The sequence below is a fragment of the Barbatula barbatula genome (assembly GCF_947034865.1).
Source record: "Barbatula barbatula genome assembly, chromosome: 18".
Lineage (NCBI taxonomy): Eukaryota > Metazoa > Chordata > Actinopteri > Cypriniformes > Nemacheilidae > Barbatula > Barbatula barbatula.
The window spans coordinates 21,273,701-21,292,684 of NC_136781.1; the positions used below are offsets into that span (position 1 = coordinate 21,273,701).

Genomic DNA, 18,984 nt, shown 5'->3' on the forward strand with positions numbered 1-18,984 from the left:
TCTGCTTCATTCAAATCCAGAAGTGGCAACATGCAAGACTCCAGAACAATGAGATGTTGTAACGTCACAGTAATAGAGTCTGTTATAAGTAGACTCCGATCTCATAGACTGGAAGAGGACACAGAAACGTTTTCAGACATAAGACAGCAGTTGATTTTATTAAAATACATATAAAACTATTCTGTGTATTTGGGGGGAAGTTTTTTTCTCGTGAGTGCACAATTGATGACATCACATGAACATAAAAAAATAAAAGACATTTCAAATAATGGGGTCGAAGAAACTTTGAAGCAATATTCAGGAAATATTCTGTACTATGGTGGTTGTCAGTGCACTTATATAAGCTATATATATATATATAAACAAAACGGTATTATTTTATATACACAAGTATTGGCCTTTGCACTGTATTGTTTGGCTATCAAGAGCCCACCACACTATCATACAAATCAATGTTCCACTGTATTCCACTATATGAGGTATGAAGCAGGATCAGTCCTGGATGAGCGTTTTTTTTGTGCGTTGGCGAAGAGGAGCCCCCTTGTTTTCACTTGGTCTCAGCTCAATCACTCTCTACATTTAATTGATATTCCAGTCAATTTAAATCTGCTACATTGTCTGCCCTGAGCAGGTGTTTCCTTCCACTACCTTGTTAGTGGGCTCTTGTGTTCATAAATATTCATTAAAAATGTGTTGGTTCAGAGCATTGTAGAGATATAAATCCAGACACTGTTTATATGATATTGTGAAAGGGGAGTAATTCATGTCACAACAACCAAATTTTAAAACAAGCACATTACCAAATAATCATTTTTCTCTCTACCGAATTTACAAAATCTGTTAAAATATTTTGCCACACTTTTTTTAGATTATGTAAGTATAATGTCTACAATAATTGGAATCGCAATAATGATACTATTGTTTTTCCATATATGTTCTATCAACCATGTTTGCAGACACACAAAATAACCCAAACACTCCCTGTCAACACCAGCCCTCCCCAAGACAGATATTTTAGGATTTAAATATAGGAACAACTAAACATACAAAAACGGACTCCATTTCACAGTAACCTTTCTCTAAAGACACAAGAGTTACCAGCCCTGTCGATTATCCATAGTCTACAATCTGTGTTTTTTTTAATCCTGTGCACATTTATTATATCAAAGATCTTCTAGTTACAAGTTGGAACAACCTTTATAAACGATAACAATGAATTGTATTATGCAGTAATGGAGTTTAGCTGGCAGTAAACTAACAGAAAGACCAGTAAAAAATGTAAATCCATGAATGATTATAAAAGATTTCTGCCTCGATGCTTATCTACAGCAAGTGACTTTCCTGCCGCCCCATGATGCTATGTGTGAAATGGAGTCATTACTTGCTGGGCAATGTTTTGATGGAACGATTAAGAGAACCAACGTTAGTGGTGGTAATGAGTTGAGGACTTGCACTTTTATTGGGGAGGCTGCTAGAGTGTCCCATTGCCTCCTCGGCAGCCCGCAGAAGAAGCGTGTAGTTGACCGCTACCTCCTCTACTTTACGTAACAGCTGTAGTTTTTGAGTTTCAGAGCGTACCCCTCTTACCAGCCGAATAAACGTCTGAGTGAGGTCACACAGCACCTGAAAGCTAGCTGTAACAGCATTTAGCATTCGTGAGGGACTTTTCTCAACACTTGCCACTCGCCTACATGATGCTCTGAAATCTTTAAAATGGACTGCAAGTTCTTGCTTGTATTCTGCCAATCTTGCAGGTGGAATGCGAGGTTCGCCCTCTTTTTGGGGACTGTTGGCACACTGCCTTAAAATTGAGAGCAGCTCATTGGCATCAAGTTGCGCGCTTAGGAAGCCATCAGGTAGTGAGAAAGTTTTGCCCTGCAAGGACTGTACTCTTCCCAAACTACTTTCCAGGTTCCTTGAGGCCCGCAGATCAATCCTCTGTGTTTGCGGCTCCTCTTCTTCCTCCTCCTCCTCCTCTCCACTGCAATCCTCTGCATCAAGTACCTGAAGAGTCTTGCTCACTACTGGCATTGCCCTTGAATCTAGTTGCATTCCAGGCAAGACCTGCAAGGGGATGGAATAAGACAGTTCATCCTTTTCACTGCTCTCATCAGCGGCCTCACATTTACGATAACAGAAGCAAAAGGAGCAGCATTTTTCCCTGTCCTCTGTATCCTCACTTGGCAAACCTAGAACTTCGGTGGTACCCTCACGGCTTTCCTGAACAAGCTTCTCTTCCTGAATAAAAAATATTCCCTTCTTTTTTGCATCTCCATCTTTAGCATGTACAGGTTCCACTGGAGTTGGTAGTTGAAGTCCAGTGGCCCTGACTCTTTCCATTTCTTTCTCCAAGCTCTTTGCTTTTGTAGTTTTGACCTCAGCGTACAGGGGGGTGTTGCCATTGTTATCAATCTCTCCTATACTATATCGTCTTTGTAGCTTTTTGTACTGAGGTGCACCCATGCTTTCTGAACGAGTAATGCATGATGTGGGTGTTTCTCTGGGTTCCCTTGACTCTAGGCTTGTCGAGCGGATTCGAGTAGTTTTGATTTCCAAAGTCTGAGGTTTTCGTACCTCTCCTGGGGCATGGGGAGTCTTTGGGATTGCTGGGGGGGTTTTAGAAATTGTCCTTTCCCTTCCTCTCTGTTCCATTGCAGAGCCAACTGCTGTGTCTGGGAGACGCATCCCCCGGCACATTCTCTTACAATCACAGCTCCGTCGCTGTTCTCGTGACATTCCAGGAACTTTCTGTACAGGACTTGTGCGGAGCTGGCAGGCACACGGTGTAAAAGACGGGACTGGGGAAGATCCCTGGGGCATGAACTCTCCTTGTGATGTTTTAGGTTTTAGCAGCTCTTCCAGAAACTCAAGCTCATACTGCCTGACCTTCTGAAGCTGAGCCCGGCGCTCATCGGTCTCTCGACGCAGACGTGCTGGGAAAGTGGCTGAAATTAAATTCCTGAAACTCATAAATGGAGTACTACGCTGGGATTTGGCTTTGTTATTTGCTTGCTTCTGATACTCTGCTCCTGGGATAGTCGCACCCTTTTCCGCACAGCTCAGAACATGTGTTGGGTTTACCAGGACTGGCAAACTCTTAGCAATTTTTTGTGGTTCCACAGAAGCTTTACTCTGAGTGTTTTCCACTTTTGCCTCTGGTTTCTCCTTCTGTTCTTCTTTAACTGGCATAACTGGTGAGTATTTAGTGGGAGGCAGGGTGTTAGTGTTAGACATACTTGCATCAGTTGTCTTAGCTGTACTCTCTTTGTTGCTGGCTAACTGAAGTCCTTTGGCACGGAGACGCTCGTCATCGGTGGGAGAGGATGAGTGAAACGCTACCACCTTTTGTGGATCTTTTAGACGCACCTGTGGGCCTGGCTCTGGTCGTACTGGACATGTGCAGAACAAGTCAGCAGCTGGGAGAAGATCCCTTGAAGGCTTAGTGGTCTCACTTGAGGCAGTCTCGGCATCTTGGCACATATTCATCGAGCAAATGTTAGCAAATGCTGTTCTACCCACAGGTTGGAGAACAGGTAAGGCTATGTTGGTTGTTTTTTGGGTGGCTTCCTCAGAATGCTGTTCCTGGACACTCTCATAGGTATTGGAGCTCAATATTTCTTCATTAGCAGCAGGGCATTTCTCTTCCTTTGAGCCCTGTTTAAATGCTTTTAGTTCTTCATATATCTGTGGACTGTCAGACTCTGACAAGGACTCTTTGACAGAGTCTGCTTCGGTGTTTGCAGCATCCTTCTCAGTTTTTAATTCTTCGTGGCTTTTTCCCAGCTCCAGCGCATTGCCAGTCCCTTGATTGGGAAACACTTTTAGGGGCACAGTCTTACTTAAGATCAAAGACTTTGGTGCACCCCTGCCTCGGATCTGACTCATTGAAAACGCCCCTCCCCCAATTGTTTGCGTAGTACAGCCAGGGATTGTCAAGGGGAAGTCTCGTCGACTAAAAAGTTGTTCTTTGTTGATGTGGTGGGCAAGAAGATAGGCCTGGTTCTGATGCTGCTTCATGGCTGACACCATCTCAGACACATCTGTTAGCTCTGATGAATTTGTCTCATGCCCAGAGTCTAAGGAAGATTCAGGGGTTATGGCAGCAAGCACAATTAGCCCTGTAAGAGAAGAACAAAACAAAATACAATCAAGATCATAAGAAATTACACCAAGGGTACATTTCCCAAACTTCGTTGGCGAAACTAACTAGCTTAGTCATGGCTGTTTTCCGAAAACAGTAACATTGTTGATCATCTGTAATTTGAACCAAGTTGGTTCAGCAATATAGTTGATGAAGTAATAAACATCTTCTAATAAATCGGTAAACGTCTACTAATTAATCCGAAAAAATGTATGCCAAATTATTGCTGCAAATAACGTACATTGCATGTGAAGACTACTTATGTGATCCTGTTGTTATTTATTTCAAGATGTTTCATTCATTCACACGTTTCCTCTTACGTGACTCCACACAGGGATATCCTAGGGGACCTAGAGCCTGTGGGGTTTGTACATGCACCCTTTTTTAAATTGTTTCGACAAACTAAAAGTCTTAAAAATTTAATTTGTATATAGTTAGAAGATGGATATAGAATGCGCTTACTTTGCTCAAAGGCATTATTTATGTAAGTCTACATGTAAAATTATTAAGAGACTATGGTACTAATCACAGCTCTACAGCTGTAGTTACAATCACACAACTGGGATGCTGTTTGCGATTGTTTTTTGGAACAACTGTTTCTGGAAACACAGACTTGTTGAGCTGTGCTGTCGATGACATAACTTGCGACCATAGTTGGGTAACGATACTTTTGGGAAACAAAACCCAATGTCAGTAAATATAACTACAGAGATAAGTACCTGTGGTAGGTACAAATTAACATGGATAGGAACAGATTATCTTATTATTTGTTACTTCTGAGAGTTACTTTTAGCCATCAAACTGAAGGTAGGAAACCAATCATTAATTTACATTGAATTTTGAATCTACTTATTGATAATTTAAAGGACCAGCTTTTGTGTCCACCTGCTGTCTGTGGAGTCTGCTGGTGATGATGCGGGTAGTCCTCTGATGCAGCGAGTGCTTCCAGTGCCTGGAGGGTGGACACCAATGCATCATCTAACTCCTGAGCATGATCTTGAACCGTCCTAGTGGCCACGTTGTCTATCAATGTTACAGGAACTGCCTCTTGACCCTCTGCCGTAGTAGCGGCAGCAGCTTTGATTCCTTTCCGACCTTTTTTCGGGTCATCTTCATCGGAGCTGTTATCACGAAACCCTGGTGGTGGCACAGCTACAGCAGGAGGGGGAGGCTGCAACTTTCCTACCCCTTCATCTACCTCCTCATCCTCCTCATTTCCAGGGAGTGGTAAGGCAATGAGGTCAACGGCTCCCCCTTCGCGTGAAGCACAAGCATTTGTGCACTGCTGCAGAATAAGCTTTTCAGATTCCCCAGTATTTGACATCAAACCGTTGGCTTGGAGTTTTGCTTTGCAGGAGTCACAGAAAAACCTCTTCGCTTGCTGTGACTGTTCCATTGTTTTCGCTCTGACCCTAAAGTTTGAGTTCTCATCTGCGGGAGTGACTTGTTCAGCCACTGATTCAGTGCTCTTTACAGTTGGGTCAGACTTTGTTCGTGAACGACTCTGCACCTGCGAGATAAGGTTCTCATTAATGTCAAGCTCCTGCTCTGCCTGTAGCTGAAGCTCTTGCAGCTGTTGTTGCTCTTTTAAATGGATGTGACACAGGCCAAGGTGCTGAGATACGGGTGGTGCAGACGTCTTCTGTGTTGCCTCTCTGGACGACCCCTCTCTCTCTTCTCGTCGGCTCCCGCTTATCACAGTGGCTCCGGAGCGGGAATGGGCATGGGAGCTTCTGGAATCTAAATGACAGAACTGTCTGAGTGGCTGAACTAGTAGGAGACACATGATTGATGGGTATGAGTCCAGATGACAAAGGGTGAATCTGCTTTAAAGGGTTCTCAGAGATGGATGCAGAAAGAAGCCTTGTGGGATGTCATGACATGTTGTGATCTTTCTCTTTGGTAGACACCAGAAGATGATGCGGACGTCCAACACATGATTTAGTTTGTAGAGTAATGAACTTACCCCAAAAAGCATTTCATAAGCTCATAAACTGATCGAAGATGAGGATGAGAGATCAAGCAGTATTTGAATGATTGCAATGGCAAAGCGTTATATCAAATAAACTCAAATCCATTTTTCTAAATGGCTGATAAAAAATCCTGACATGTTAACTAACCATAACTGGTACAGAATCTTATTTTTGCACCATTAGGTTTGGTACAGATATACCCATGGTCTGTTTTCCTTTTTATCATTTATATATTCCTGTTCTCCCAAATTGAATAACCAGTAAAACGACTGACTGACTCATCCTGACTGAGTCCAATCGATTCTATTTAAATCTACTTAAAACTTACTTGAAAATTCAAAATTCAACACGAATTCATGTTTTTAAAATTAACTGTGTATTATTCTCAGAATGATATGGTGTCAGTAAGATGTGCTTGTAATGGCTGCCATGTAATTCCCTCGTGCTGTTGCTTAATGAGAAATTACCATTAATCTGCAAAACCTTGGGTTAAATTTAATCCAAAAATGGTTTATTGTTGAAACATATTGATTTCTTTCATTACTAAACAAATTTTGATTGACTGAATAATGAAGAAAAAGAAAAGCAGTCTATAGGAACTCCTTACATACTGTGAAACCTCTAGAAGCTGCTTTGATAAAATGTCATTTTGATCAATTCTAGACACAGGGTGACTACACTGAAGATAAGTTTATTTTTATTCTAAAATGTGGGAAAAAACATTAGGAAGTAAAATTAGTGAGTAAGTGACCCTACACTTTTGAATAGTAGTTTTTGAGAAAATATGATTAACGAAAATCTTATTGGTTACTCCGTTTGACCAAAACAAGGTAAGTAATTATCTGAAGGTACATGGACATTGCATTTTTGTTTTGATGTTTTGAAATTATATTTTGCAAACGCAAGGTTTCCACTTGTAACCTATTTTAGTTACGATGTTTAATGAGAGATGATGAAAAGCAATGCAAAAGCACCGTCAGAAAATAACACGGAATGACTTTTGAAATTGCAACATTAAACGTCCAACTAGGCTGAATCAAAGCAGATATCAGCTTTAAAAGCAGGACACTTTTTAACGTACCTGCCTTGATCATATAAGGCTGACCAGGTATCCTGCAGTAGATGGTCTTTTTAGGGTCCACGAAGAGCTTATAATAACCAGAGATCAAACTGGCAAAGTTTGATGCATCTGGCCACTCCATTAACAAGACCAGGGGCTATAAGAAATGGTATGAAAACAGAAGTATGTCAGATATTACAATCTTGTTGGAAAAGAAATGCTGAATTATTTTAAATGAAAATGCAAATGACAATACAGATTCATGCTAAAAGTTCATTATTCACACCTTCGCGTCCAAAATAACAACCTCAACGCGGGCGACTCCGTGATGCTCTCTGGAGAGTTGGACTTTGGCCACACGGCTGAACTCTGCTAGGACTGTGGTTAAGTTGTTCTTCAGGTCAATCACATGACTGATTCCATGCCTCGGCCCAACTAACAGTGTAGTGGCTGATTGCTTTTCATCCTTTCCAATGAGGAAAAGAAAAGTGAAGAACCATAATCACCTTATTTGTTAAAGTAAAATCAATATGCAAAAAAGGATTGTATCGTTATTTATATGAGAAGTATTAGAGAGGCTATATGTCAAATGAATGTTACCAGGCCAACTGTGTGAAACAAGAAGCCTCCAAATGGTGGATGGTCATTCAAGACACGCATATACTGTAACTTTCCTTGTAAAGGAGAAACCTGCAGAGAAACAGATGGATGAGAAGAATGAAACTGGTGAGTTTTGCTTGTGGATGCAGTTGTTACCAGCAGAGGGCGATGCTGATCAATTTCGCTGAGGCTTTAATGGTCAGTACGGAGAAATGAATTGCACGTACAGTATCTCTGTTCCACCATTATTCAATTGGTTATGTAACACACATCATGTGAAATGTACACAAAATCAAATATGCTTCTAAGGCATGAAATTAAAATGCAAATACAAAACAACAGTGCCTTTGAAATCCGCATGAATCAGGCTAAATGATGCAATTTCTTGTAAGTGTGAGTGCTGTCATGAAGTGTCTGCAGGCTATTTCTTTGCATTACCTCACTTTTAACCGAAAAGAAAACCACTGGTGACCAGATGTACCTTGTTACCAGCTGGAGGAGGATGCTGATAGGTCTTCAACAGCTGTGAAAGAGTCTTGCAGACATTCTTCTCTTTGACAGTGGGCAACAGGGTCAGAGGAAGAAAAGGTTCCAAACCCCATTCTTTTCTAGAGGAGGCGAGACAGATTCAGTCTTTCAAGTCAAGTCAAGTCAGCTTTATTTATATAGCGCTTTTTACAATTTTCATTGTTACAAAGCAGCTGTACAAGAAAACATTGACTATAAGTAAAACATAAAAGGTTATAGTCAAAAAACAGGTCAAATATCAGACGCACAATAAATTACTATATGCAGTGTTAATTAAATAAGACTATCAAATTCTAGCAGCCCCCCCGGCCAGGCAAACAGTGCAAAACAGTATGCAAACGGTGGCGAGGAACCCAAAACTCCATTGGAGGAGAAAAAACCTCAGAGGGAGATCAGGCCTAACCAGGGGATTCCAGTTCCCCTCTGGCAAAAACTGCTGCCTTTGCACAAGCTCGACAGTGCGAGCACAACAAGGCAAAATAAAAAAAGTTAGATTTAAAATTATCATTAATAATCTAATAGCGACTGAAGTTTTGTAGAATCGCCACGTCCTTCGTCCAGCATTTGTCTGGTCTGGGAATGGATTGCACCCTGGCCGCTCTGGTAACCTTGGAACAATGAGACAAGACTGGCTGAGAGTAGAGTACTGTTCTGCACTCTTTGATGCAACAAATGCATCAGTTGTTATTGGAAGTGTCCCTGGTTCCGGTTGATCTAACTAGTGCAGTCTAGATCTTTGAAATATATATATTATGATAGTGTAGTGTATGCAAGATGAAAAAGATGCGTCTTTAGTCTAGATTTAAACTGACAGAGTGTGTCTGCCTCCCGGACATTGCAGGGAAGACTGTTCCAAAGTGTAGGCGCTAGATAGGAAAAGGATCTGCCGCCTGCACTTGATTTTGAAATTCTAGGTATTACCAACTGACCTGACACCTGAGAGCGTAGTGCACGTGATGGACTATAATACGTAAGAAGTTCTCTCAAGTAGTGAGGAGCTAAACCATGCAAGGCTTTATAGGTAATAATCAAGATTTTAAAGTTTATGCGATGCTTTATAGGTAACCAGTGCAAGGTTGACAGAACAGGGCTAATATGCTCATACTTTTTTGTACGCGTAAGAACTCGAGATGCTGCATTTTGGACCAGTTGGAGTTTTTGTAATAGGCCTGCAGGGCAACCACCTAATAGTGCATTACAGTAATCTAGTCTTGATGTCATAAAGGCATGTATAAGCTTCTCTGCATCCGATGGTGACAGCATATGACGTAGTTTAGATATATTTTTAAGATGGAAAAACGCAATCTTACAGGTGTTGGCGACCTGGTTCTCAAATGACAGAGTACTATCGAATATAAAGCCAAGATTCTTAGCTAAAGATGAGGGTTTTATGGAACATCCATCAATAGTTAAGCAGTATTCTTGGTTGTTACGTAGGGCAGTTTTCGGTCCGATAAGTAACACTTCAGTTTTGTCCGAGTTCAGTAATAAAAAATTGCTACTCATCCACTTTTTTATATTGACTATGCATTCCACTATTCGATGGAATTGCTGTGTTTCATGAGGCTTCGAGGAAATATAGAGTTGCGTATCATCAGCATAACAGTGAAAGCTTACTCCGTGTCGCTTTATTATATCTCCTAGAGGTAGCATGTATAATGCAAAGAGGATAGGCCCTAAGACTGAGCCCTGTGGTACACCGTACTGGACTTGCGATTTGTGTGATACCTCATTATTTATTGCTACATATTGAAAACGATCCCATAAATAAGATCTAAGCCATTTCAAAGCTATTTCCTTAATACCGACATCATTTTCGAGTCTATGTAGGAGCATGTTGTGGTCAATGGTGTCGAATGCAGCACTAAGATCTAGCAGCACCAATAAGGAGATACAACCTCGGTCAGACGCCATAAGCAGATCATTTGTAACTCTGATCAGAGCAGTCTCTGTACTGTGATGTGCTCTAAATCCAGACTGGAAATCTTCATTATACATCTCATTCCTTTGGAGGAAGGAGCATATTTGAGTTGAGACTACTTTTTCCAGAACGTTAGATAAGAAAGGTAGATTCGAAATAGGTCTGTAGTTAACTAGTTCTCCAGGGTCCAGATGGTTTTTTTTGACAAGGGGCCTTATAACAGCCACCTTATATGCTTTAGGCACATGTCCTAATGTCAAAGATGAGTTAATAATGCTAAGTAGAGGATCTATAATTTCTGGGAGCATCTCTTTCAGTAGATTTGTTGGTGTAGGTATTTCAGTCATAAGGACTCACAAAAAGCTTTCTTTAAGAGTAAAATCTGCCACGAATGTAGGACAGCTTGACTTGAGAACAATATTGTAGACATATCCCCCCCATTATTCGGAGTGAAACTTTTTGCAAAACAATTTGAATTTAATGTGAATGCATTTCTTCAAAAGCCCAAGCACTTACTCGACATGCTTGAGAGAAATCTTCTGATTGGGTCTCGCGATTGACACAGTGATGTAGATGTGGAGGGCTGCCAACTTAAGTGTCACGTCAGACTTCCAGTCCATTCCAAAACGCTCTTTAATGACGTCATTGCGACTCTATTGGGAATCAGGAACAGAACAGAACAGAGTAGTTCTAAGATTCTTTGTGTGAGTTGTGTGTGGGAAATTCGATGACTAAATCCACCTGTATGTAGAGATACTCAAATGCAGCAGGGTCTCTTCTCAACAAATCAGCAGGGTCCTTCGGGAAGAAGCAGATTCGGAAAAGACACTTCATTCCCTGGAAGTAGGTCCTGTGAACTACCTGAGTGTACGAGCAAAATAAAGATGCTTTTCAACAGTACACCTGAGAAATATCATTGCAGAATTGTCGATTGGTTATGAATTAGACCTTACAGTTTGTGGTTAAAACTTGTTCAGTTTGATGAGAGATTTCAAGGTTGTAAGCCTTGTGTACTTGCATTGCTAATCAGTTTCTAAGGCATTCTGGATGGTTGCTAGAGTGTTCACAGTGGTTGCTAAGAAACAGCCGGACAGACAGATAGATGGCTGAAGGTAACTCTTCAATATATGGTTTTTGGGTGGCATTTACGCACATGAGACAGTGGCTGGTTTTCCTGGAGCAGATGCAGTCCCTGGTTCTGGGCCAGTCCACTGGACTCCAGCACCAAAGAGAAATGCTCAATGTAGCGCAGAGAGAGGCGGTCCTGCAGCGATGATATCACGTCCTGTGGCGAGAGTGGGAAAAGGGCAACAACCTTCAAAATTCTGTAGAAACCTAAAAAGAATTTGTTTGCTTCAGGGGGTCTTGAGTTCTCACAAGGAATTCAGTTGGTTTATAATTTCTCAGATGTTACAGCATGAACTGGATACAATCTTGTGAAGAAATGCCATCAGAAGCACATTTCCATCAGTGATAGAGCATCAAAATCAACGTTATCAATCACTGTACCTTGCCATTACTATCTGTCACGAGAGAAATGGCTTTAAACTGACAAGTGAAAAGACTGGTAATATGAATGAAGCTTTCATGTGACTAATGCATACAGGGGCTTTACTACTCGAGATCATGTGACCATAATGGTAAAGCGAGAAGAGGATTTCTTAGGTTTATCTTCAATAATGTTTAATAGATTATTGCTAAACCATTTTAGCATATTCTTATGCATGACTTGCTTTTTTCTTTTAATGTTGGTTATGTATCCCTGACAGCAATTGGTATGAATAACAAACAGATTTGATTGCATTAGGGTTTTAAGGGCCAGATTATATTGTGCTGAAGCTTTTAGTACAAAATAAGCTTTTGTAGACTGAAAGTAAATGTTTAAATTAAAATCACTGAAGCAAAACCTCACTAAACAGGTGCACTTTATCAAACAGTATTTCAGTGTGTCCTTTTACTAACTTTCCAAATTTCAGTTTTAGGAATAACAGTAGACTGCATGGCCGAGCTTTTTTCCAAGACATTTTAAATGCTTTATCACCAAATGGTTATCAAATGATTTAACTGTAGAAAAAAACCATTATCCATATCTGCGGCTGAGATAAGCTTTTATTTTTATGTGATTCAGGTGACCGCAAAAATGTGATAATGCTTTACTGTTTTGTTGTAAGTGTTCTACATGTTTGTGCTGCATGTGTTTGTTTTATCATACCTGATTTGAACAAATCCTTTAGTAAAACAACACCAAAAGAGTGCAAAAATAAGTGTGTGGACACTTAGTGAAAGCCCCTCATTGTTTTTCCAGTACACTACACTTACCCTAACAGTGGTGCGGCTGTCAAATGTAAAGGATTTGATCTGTCCATTTTCCAGAAACACCTTTAACACATTTGGAATCAGAAGCGAAGAGTCGTCTTTAAGCATGGTCTGAGAGAGACAGCAGAGAAAGAGAGAGAAGGAAGAAAGCAGTCAGTGAACCCTGAATGGGTTATTCAAGAAAGAAAACACTCTGAAGGTCAAAACACAAAATCTAATAAGAAAATCTAATCAGTTCTAGGGGGAAGAGAGAGAGAGAGAGAGAATGTTTAAACACATGAGAGGAATCTACTAAATGGGAAACTAGGGTTAAGCAAGGCAAAGCACATCAGGTCTAAAACAATGGTTAAAGGGCTGGTATTTGTCTAACAGATAATAGAAATCAGTCATAATATAAGTAGAATTAAGTTTACATAATAGCATTTACATGTAGAATGTATTCAAGGTTTTCTGTCTTTGTTTTAATTAGTTGAAGGTGCACTAAGTAATCTTTTGATCATTATTTTCTTGATCTGATTTATCTTGATTCAAACATAACCATTTCAAGGAGACTGCCAAAATCCTCAGGCTGGTTGGAACTACAAATCATATTCTTGTCCACCCTCTATGATCTGTGCTTCACATTGTCTGCTCTTTACTTGAACGAGTCCTAACTCACAGCAAATCCTTTAAGGTGTTTCATACAGGATGGCTAATCCACACTAACCAACCACCGGAGTTCCTCAGGGATCTGAAGCTGGTCATTTCTTCTTCTTGATGATGTATACTACCATAAAGGGCCTTATTTATAAAGGCACAAAATAACCAGCTAAACCTTGCAGTTTGCATGTCAATGACCACATGCCCATGCAAATTCTTGCTTTTACAGTCAAGCAAGCAGCTGCATTAAATTCAAGGCTTTGATTCAGCGACTGGAACAGCAACCTTTGAATTTCCTAGATACCTGAAGGTCTCTTTTACACATTCCTTATAGTACGCTAACAGTGAAGCGTTCCATAGGCGTTTCACTAATACAAGCAAAATGTCTGCTTGATGAATCCATTTTTAGAAACATGACAATTTTATGGATTTCATATTGATACCTACTGGAGTTGATGCAGCTCGCAATGCAATTTCAGGAATTCATCATTCATATTAATAGTTTTCACCCATGATTCATTTATTGTGCAGCTAAAAGAACAGTTTTTATGTGGTTTCCGTGTTTTAATGTCAAGAGTACTATTACTTTCTTTGGTAATTAACAATTTGTTAAGGGAAAATTACTTAGTGCACCCTTAAGTGGATGGCGAAAACGTATTTTATGATGAATATAATTTTCCCCACATATATTGTGGCTTTAAACAGGATTGAGAGGTCATTACTTTTAGTAGCATCCTGACTTGAGCATCATATTGATTAGTGTCAGGTGTCTGTCTACGATACTTTGAGTGTAGGTGACATAAGGTGTAGTTTTTCTGAGCTGTCCGTTGATGTCACACTAAGTGTGATCAATAAAATGATTTCATTTAATCAAGATCTGACATTGAGTGAGGTCCAATAGAGCCATGTTTTGATATAAAATTATTCAATATCTGGTGCAGAATTTTACCCTGTCTTTTAAACTCAAACACAGAATGGAAACAAATATGCAAGCATCAATTTGACATGTCAGTGGAGGTCATGTGATGACAGGTGGAGATGCAAGCAGGTTGACTAAGTCTCGGTTTCAATTTCATTCGTTCAACACAATCCCAACCAACTGCAAATTTACTACGGAGTGGGATGTGATATGCATAAGTCTCACGTTGGCATTTGTCTTTAAGCCTAACCCCTGTAATTAAAAGTAGCCGCTTAAATACTCTGACAGGCAAGTTTTAATGACGAAAGCCCTGCTGGCCGCTGCTGATCACACAAGATGGATTGACATGATTAGAGGAGGCTCAGGTGAGGGTGGTTTGATCTTTACCGATTTTGGCCCTCTAGGCCTGATCAGCAAGTTTCTTCGTCCAGGAGAGCTGCACACCCCTCCCATCGGTCCGCTTTATTAAATTGGTGCGACCAGCACCCAAGGGTGTAGTGTGGACTCTTCCTTGCTCGCAAGGCAGATATCAGACTGTATGGGACATAATCCATGGACATTGACATTAACATGGGCGCTCTTGACCCATGTTTACCAAGAGGAGATGGCAGCTGTAGTGCTAATGAAAGACTACCAATGAATGAATGTCTGGTAACAATATTAGGGGTAATTGCAAGGCTGGAGTCTTTCCCTAGGTACAATACTACCTTATTGGATTACTCCTAAATTGGCTGGAGCTATAAAATGGAAACTGACACTAAATTCTCCCACGTAATTCTGTTACCCCAAAGTCTTAATAAGAAATTCAAGTCAGACAAAACATTTCCGCAACGAAACAAACAAACTAGAACTCATATGTTCATTCATGTCAGTATGCAGACGCTAGAACCCTTTGATTCCAACAAGGCCAAGCATAGTCATCTCGGAGCCCTGTGTTGTCATGTCAACTTCATAGATGGTGGATGGAGATGCAATCACAGCTGAAGCGAAAATGCTTCCCATTGTTCCTTTAGCTCTAAACTAGTGGTGCACACTAGGATTAAGGATCACCCTTCTCAGTAATAAACCTGCAGTCTGATGAAATGACGATAAGAGGATGTGAAGTGACTCAAGACCTCTGAAATGACAGCTGTGTTACTCTCTTAAATGGATACATGTTTGTATATAATAATGACGATTATCATGAACAGATCGTAACATACATGTAATTTCAGTCATAATCTAATCAAATTGTACAAATCATTGAGAATTCGTCACTAGTCACACACTTCGGTTGTGTTAGGCACATGGTATGCAGCTCTCATTTCAGCTGTGCCTAAAGCTGTGTTTAGCACAGAGATGACTGGCCGTGTAATGTGAGCGAAAAGCAGCAGCACATACTGAGTCTGGGTCGCTGATGGACACTTGCTCAGAAAAGCGCACTTTGGGGGGATTGGTTCGCAGACGAGCTTTCTTGGCTGCACTTATGAAGGCAGACTTAGGTGACTAAGGAAACAAAAAGGGTAGAAAGATAGAGAAATATAGGTTTAGACTTTGGGTCGTTTTAATGAACTAAAGCTTTAAAATCAGTTGATTTGAATATTCACACAGGGTAATTCTGTAAAAACATTTTGGTACTTCATATAAAAGGCATTTCACTTTCACTATTAAGCTATAGTTTTAGTTTTTTAATAAGCCTTTAACGTATGCCAGCCAATCTCAAGACAATGTTGAACCTGTCTTCGCTTCATATTCACAGTTGGCACACAATAGCTATACATGTCAAATAACTGAAGAATTGTACCAAAGACATCCTATAAAACTCATGTGTTGTCAATGCATTGACTAGATCAAGGGGCTGAATGAGCCTAGAATTAATTTGATATAACTTTGAATGCAGGAGATGAAATTTCCTTAACTACCTGTTGCGGCTGCAGCACAGTGAGAACAGTCGAGTCCTTGCACCGTCTGCAAAAAGAATAGAAAAGGACATTTTGGGAAATGAGTTGCAGAATAGAAAAAGAGTCTCTTATCTGAAATGAATTGCCTTATCTGATGGAGACACATGGAATAGAAAAATATAAAGCAAAGTCAGTCATGCGTCCTGACAAGACCCTTCCCCTCTGGTGACAGTAAAGGGTGTTACCTTACAAGGTCTATGACTTTCTCCCGGGCCGCGTCGCTCACGAGTTCTTGGTTGATGGCTAGGATGTGATCTCCGGGGAAAAGCTTGCCACTCGATGGTCCGTCTATTAAGGCAAAATGTCAGAAAGAGTTGATTTGTCAACAACTCTTGACACTGTCTTTCACTTCCCTCGTCTTTTAGAATGCTCTGAGGTGATAAAGATCCTTCGGTTACGCTTGTTTCCTAGGCAGTCATAAACTGTCCTTGCAAAGCTTGATCTTACTGTGCAATCAAATATTTCTTTAAAATACAATCCCATTCCCAAATAAACTCCCACCTGACTACAGTTTAGTACATCCAGAAATCTAAAGAGGCCGGTAGATTTTGATAGAGATGAAACTGATGGGCTATCGCGTTTGATGCTTGACCAAATGGACTACAGACGTCTGGCTGAAAGCTCCTGACACACAAATGTCCTACCCGCAAAGACGGAGCGTACAACCACAGGCCGTTCGCTGCCTGCGATGAAACCGAAGCCGTGGCTGGGATGGCGTTGGATGTAGACCTGTCGAGCTGAGCCAGGAGTCAGACTGCTACTGTCCATACCATCCTGACCGTCCTCTAACATCACAGAGCTACGATACAAGAACACATAACCATTTTCATCTCCATAGTGTCACTCTATATGTGCCATTTCTCACGGACACATCCTGGCTAACAGCTGCTTATCTGAAATAAAACCTGAAATAATACGATGACATATGAGGTCGACATATGAGGTCCCCCCCTCAAGGGGACGCACCCGAAATGTTAGGGCTAGGACGTGTCCGGGAGAAATGGCACATATGCTCATCACCCTTATAGTGTCAATAGAAGGAATGTTGAGACATTGTAAAGAGACGGCACCTGTCATAATCCTCTGCGTGTCCATCCTCGACCCGGGCCATCCCCTGAGAGGACAGAACCGGACTGGGGGAACCGCGTCAGGGGGCTGGCTCTGTTTTGCACACATTCACCTGAATGGCAAATCGGAACACAGACAATAAATAGAAATATGATAATAAAGGTCACTTATCCATTTTGTTCCTTCTTTGCGATCCACCTGATGTTTATTGTGCCAAACACAGAAGAAACCTTTCTGCACAAATAGTTGAGAATGCGTTTTACTCATTTCACTCTTCACACATGTGATGAAATAACGCAAAGAAATGCCATTTTTTTAAATGCCAGCACATAAAGTGATGACTTAAAGGCAAAGCAGAAAGCTTTAACAGGAAGAATGTGTTTTCTTCAAATTTGGGTTTGTGATATCAGAAACACAATCCCCTGATCTCGAAAGCCTTTACTGAGCTGAAAATGTTTCATTATGTTTTTGTAGCACAATGGACTCATCTGTATTTTATGAGCTCTTCTGGGATTTCAGTTTTTCTACAGTGTGGGATAATGCAGTTAGCTGCTCAGAATGGATATTAATATTACTTGACTTTACATCATCAGTTTTGTCATGAAGCTGTTATTTATTGCAGCATTATTATGTGTTTCCTGCAATTCATGAGTTTTGCTTATATGAAAGTTTAAATTGAGCACTTATCAGATATTCTAGCATACATTATGCATCAACTCTTAGAGGCAGTGTAAGGCTGCACATCACTTTAGTAACAGTTTACAAAAACTCCAACTGGTCCAAAATGCGGCATCTCGAGTTCTTACGCGTACAAAAAAGTATGAGCATATTAGCCTGGGTTCTTTCAACCTTGCACTGGTTACCTATAAAGCATCGCATAAACTTTAAAATCTTGATTATTACCTATAAGCCCTGCATGGTTTAGCTCCTCACTACTTGAGAGAACTTCTAATGTATCATAATCCATCACGTGCACTACGCTCTCAGGCGTCAGGTCAGTTGGTAATACCTAGAATTTCAAAATCAAGTGCAGGCGGCAGATCCTTTTCCTATCTAGCGCCTAAACTTTGGAACAGTCTTCCCTGCAATGTCCGGGAGGCAGACACACTCTATCAGTTTAAATCTAGACTAAAGACGCATTTTTTTAATCGTGCATACACTACACTATCATAATATATGTATTTCAAAGATCTAGACTGCACTAGTTAGATCAACTGGAACCAGGGACACTTCCAATAACAACTGATGCATTTGTTGCATCAAAGAGTGCAGAACAGTACTCTACTCTCAGCCAGTCTTGTCTCATTGTTCCAAGGTTACCAGAGCGGGCAGGATGCAGTCCAAGGTTACCGGAGCGGGCAGGGCGCAATCCATTCCCAGACCTGACAAATGCTGGACGAAGGACGTGGCGACTCTACAAAACTTCAGTCGCTATTAGATATTAATGATAATTTTAAATCTAACTCTTTTTATTTTGTCTTGTTGTGAGAGCACTGTCGAGCTTGTGCAAGGCAGCAGTTTTTGCCAGAGGGGAACTGGAATCCCCTGGTCAGGCCTGGTTTCCCTCTGAGGTTTTTTTTCTCCTCCAATGGAGTTTTGGGTTCCTCGCCACCGTTTGCATACTGTTTTGCACTGTTTGCCTGGCCGGGGGGGATGCTAGAATTTGATAGTCTTATTTAATTAACAATGCATATAGTAATTTATTGTGCGTCTGATATTTGACCTGTGTTTTGACTTCCATAACCTTTTATGTTTTACTTGTAGTCAATGTTTTCTTGTACAGCTGCTTTGTAACAATGAAAATTGTAAAAAGCGCTATATAAATAAAGCTGACTTGACTTAATGGCCACAGGGTGAAATCTATGATTTCAGTCAAATC

At 40.7% G+C, this 18,984-nt stretch overlaps 1 protein-coding gene across 1 annotated transcript; it reads right to left on the reverse strand.

The window, feature by feature from the left end:
• Positions 1-1,377: 1,377 nt before the first annotated feature.
• On the reverse strand, positions 1,378-17,148 carry frmpd3 (FERM and PDZ domain containing 3; the record flags this gene model as incomplete). Its single annotated transcript, XM_079479811.1, has 15 exons — positions 1,378-4,118; positions 5,027-5,881; positions 7,196-7,331; positions 7,461-7,640; positions 7,775-7,864; positions 8,256-8,382; positions 10,740-10,876; positions 10,965-11,084; positions 11,377-11,508; positions 12,543-12,650; positions 15,478-15,582; positions 15,999-16,044; positions 16,223-16,325; positions 16,682-16,836; positions 17,108-17,148. The coding sequence occupies 15 exons, from the start codon at positions 17,146-17,148 to the stop codon at positions 1,378-1,380; spliced, it is 5,076 nt and encodes a 1,691-aa protein (XP_079335937.1).
• Positions 17,149-18,984: the final 1,836 nt, after the last annotated feature.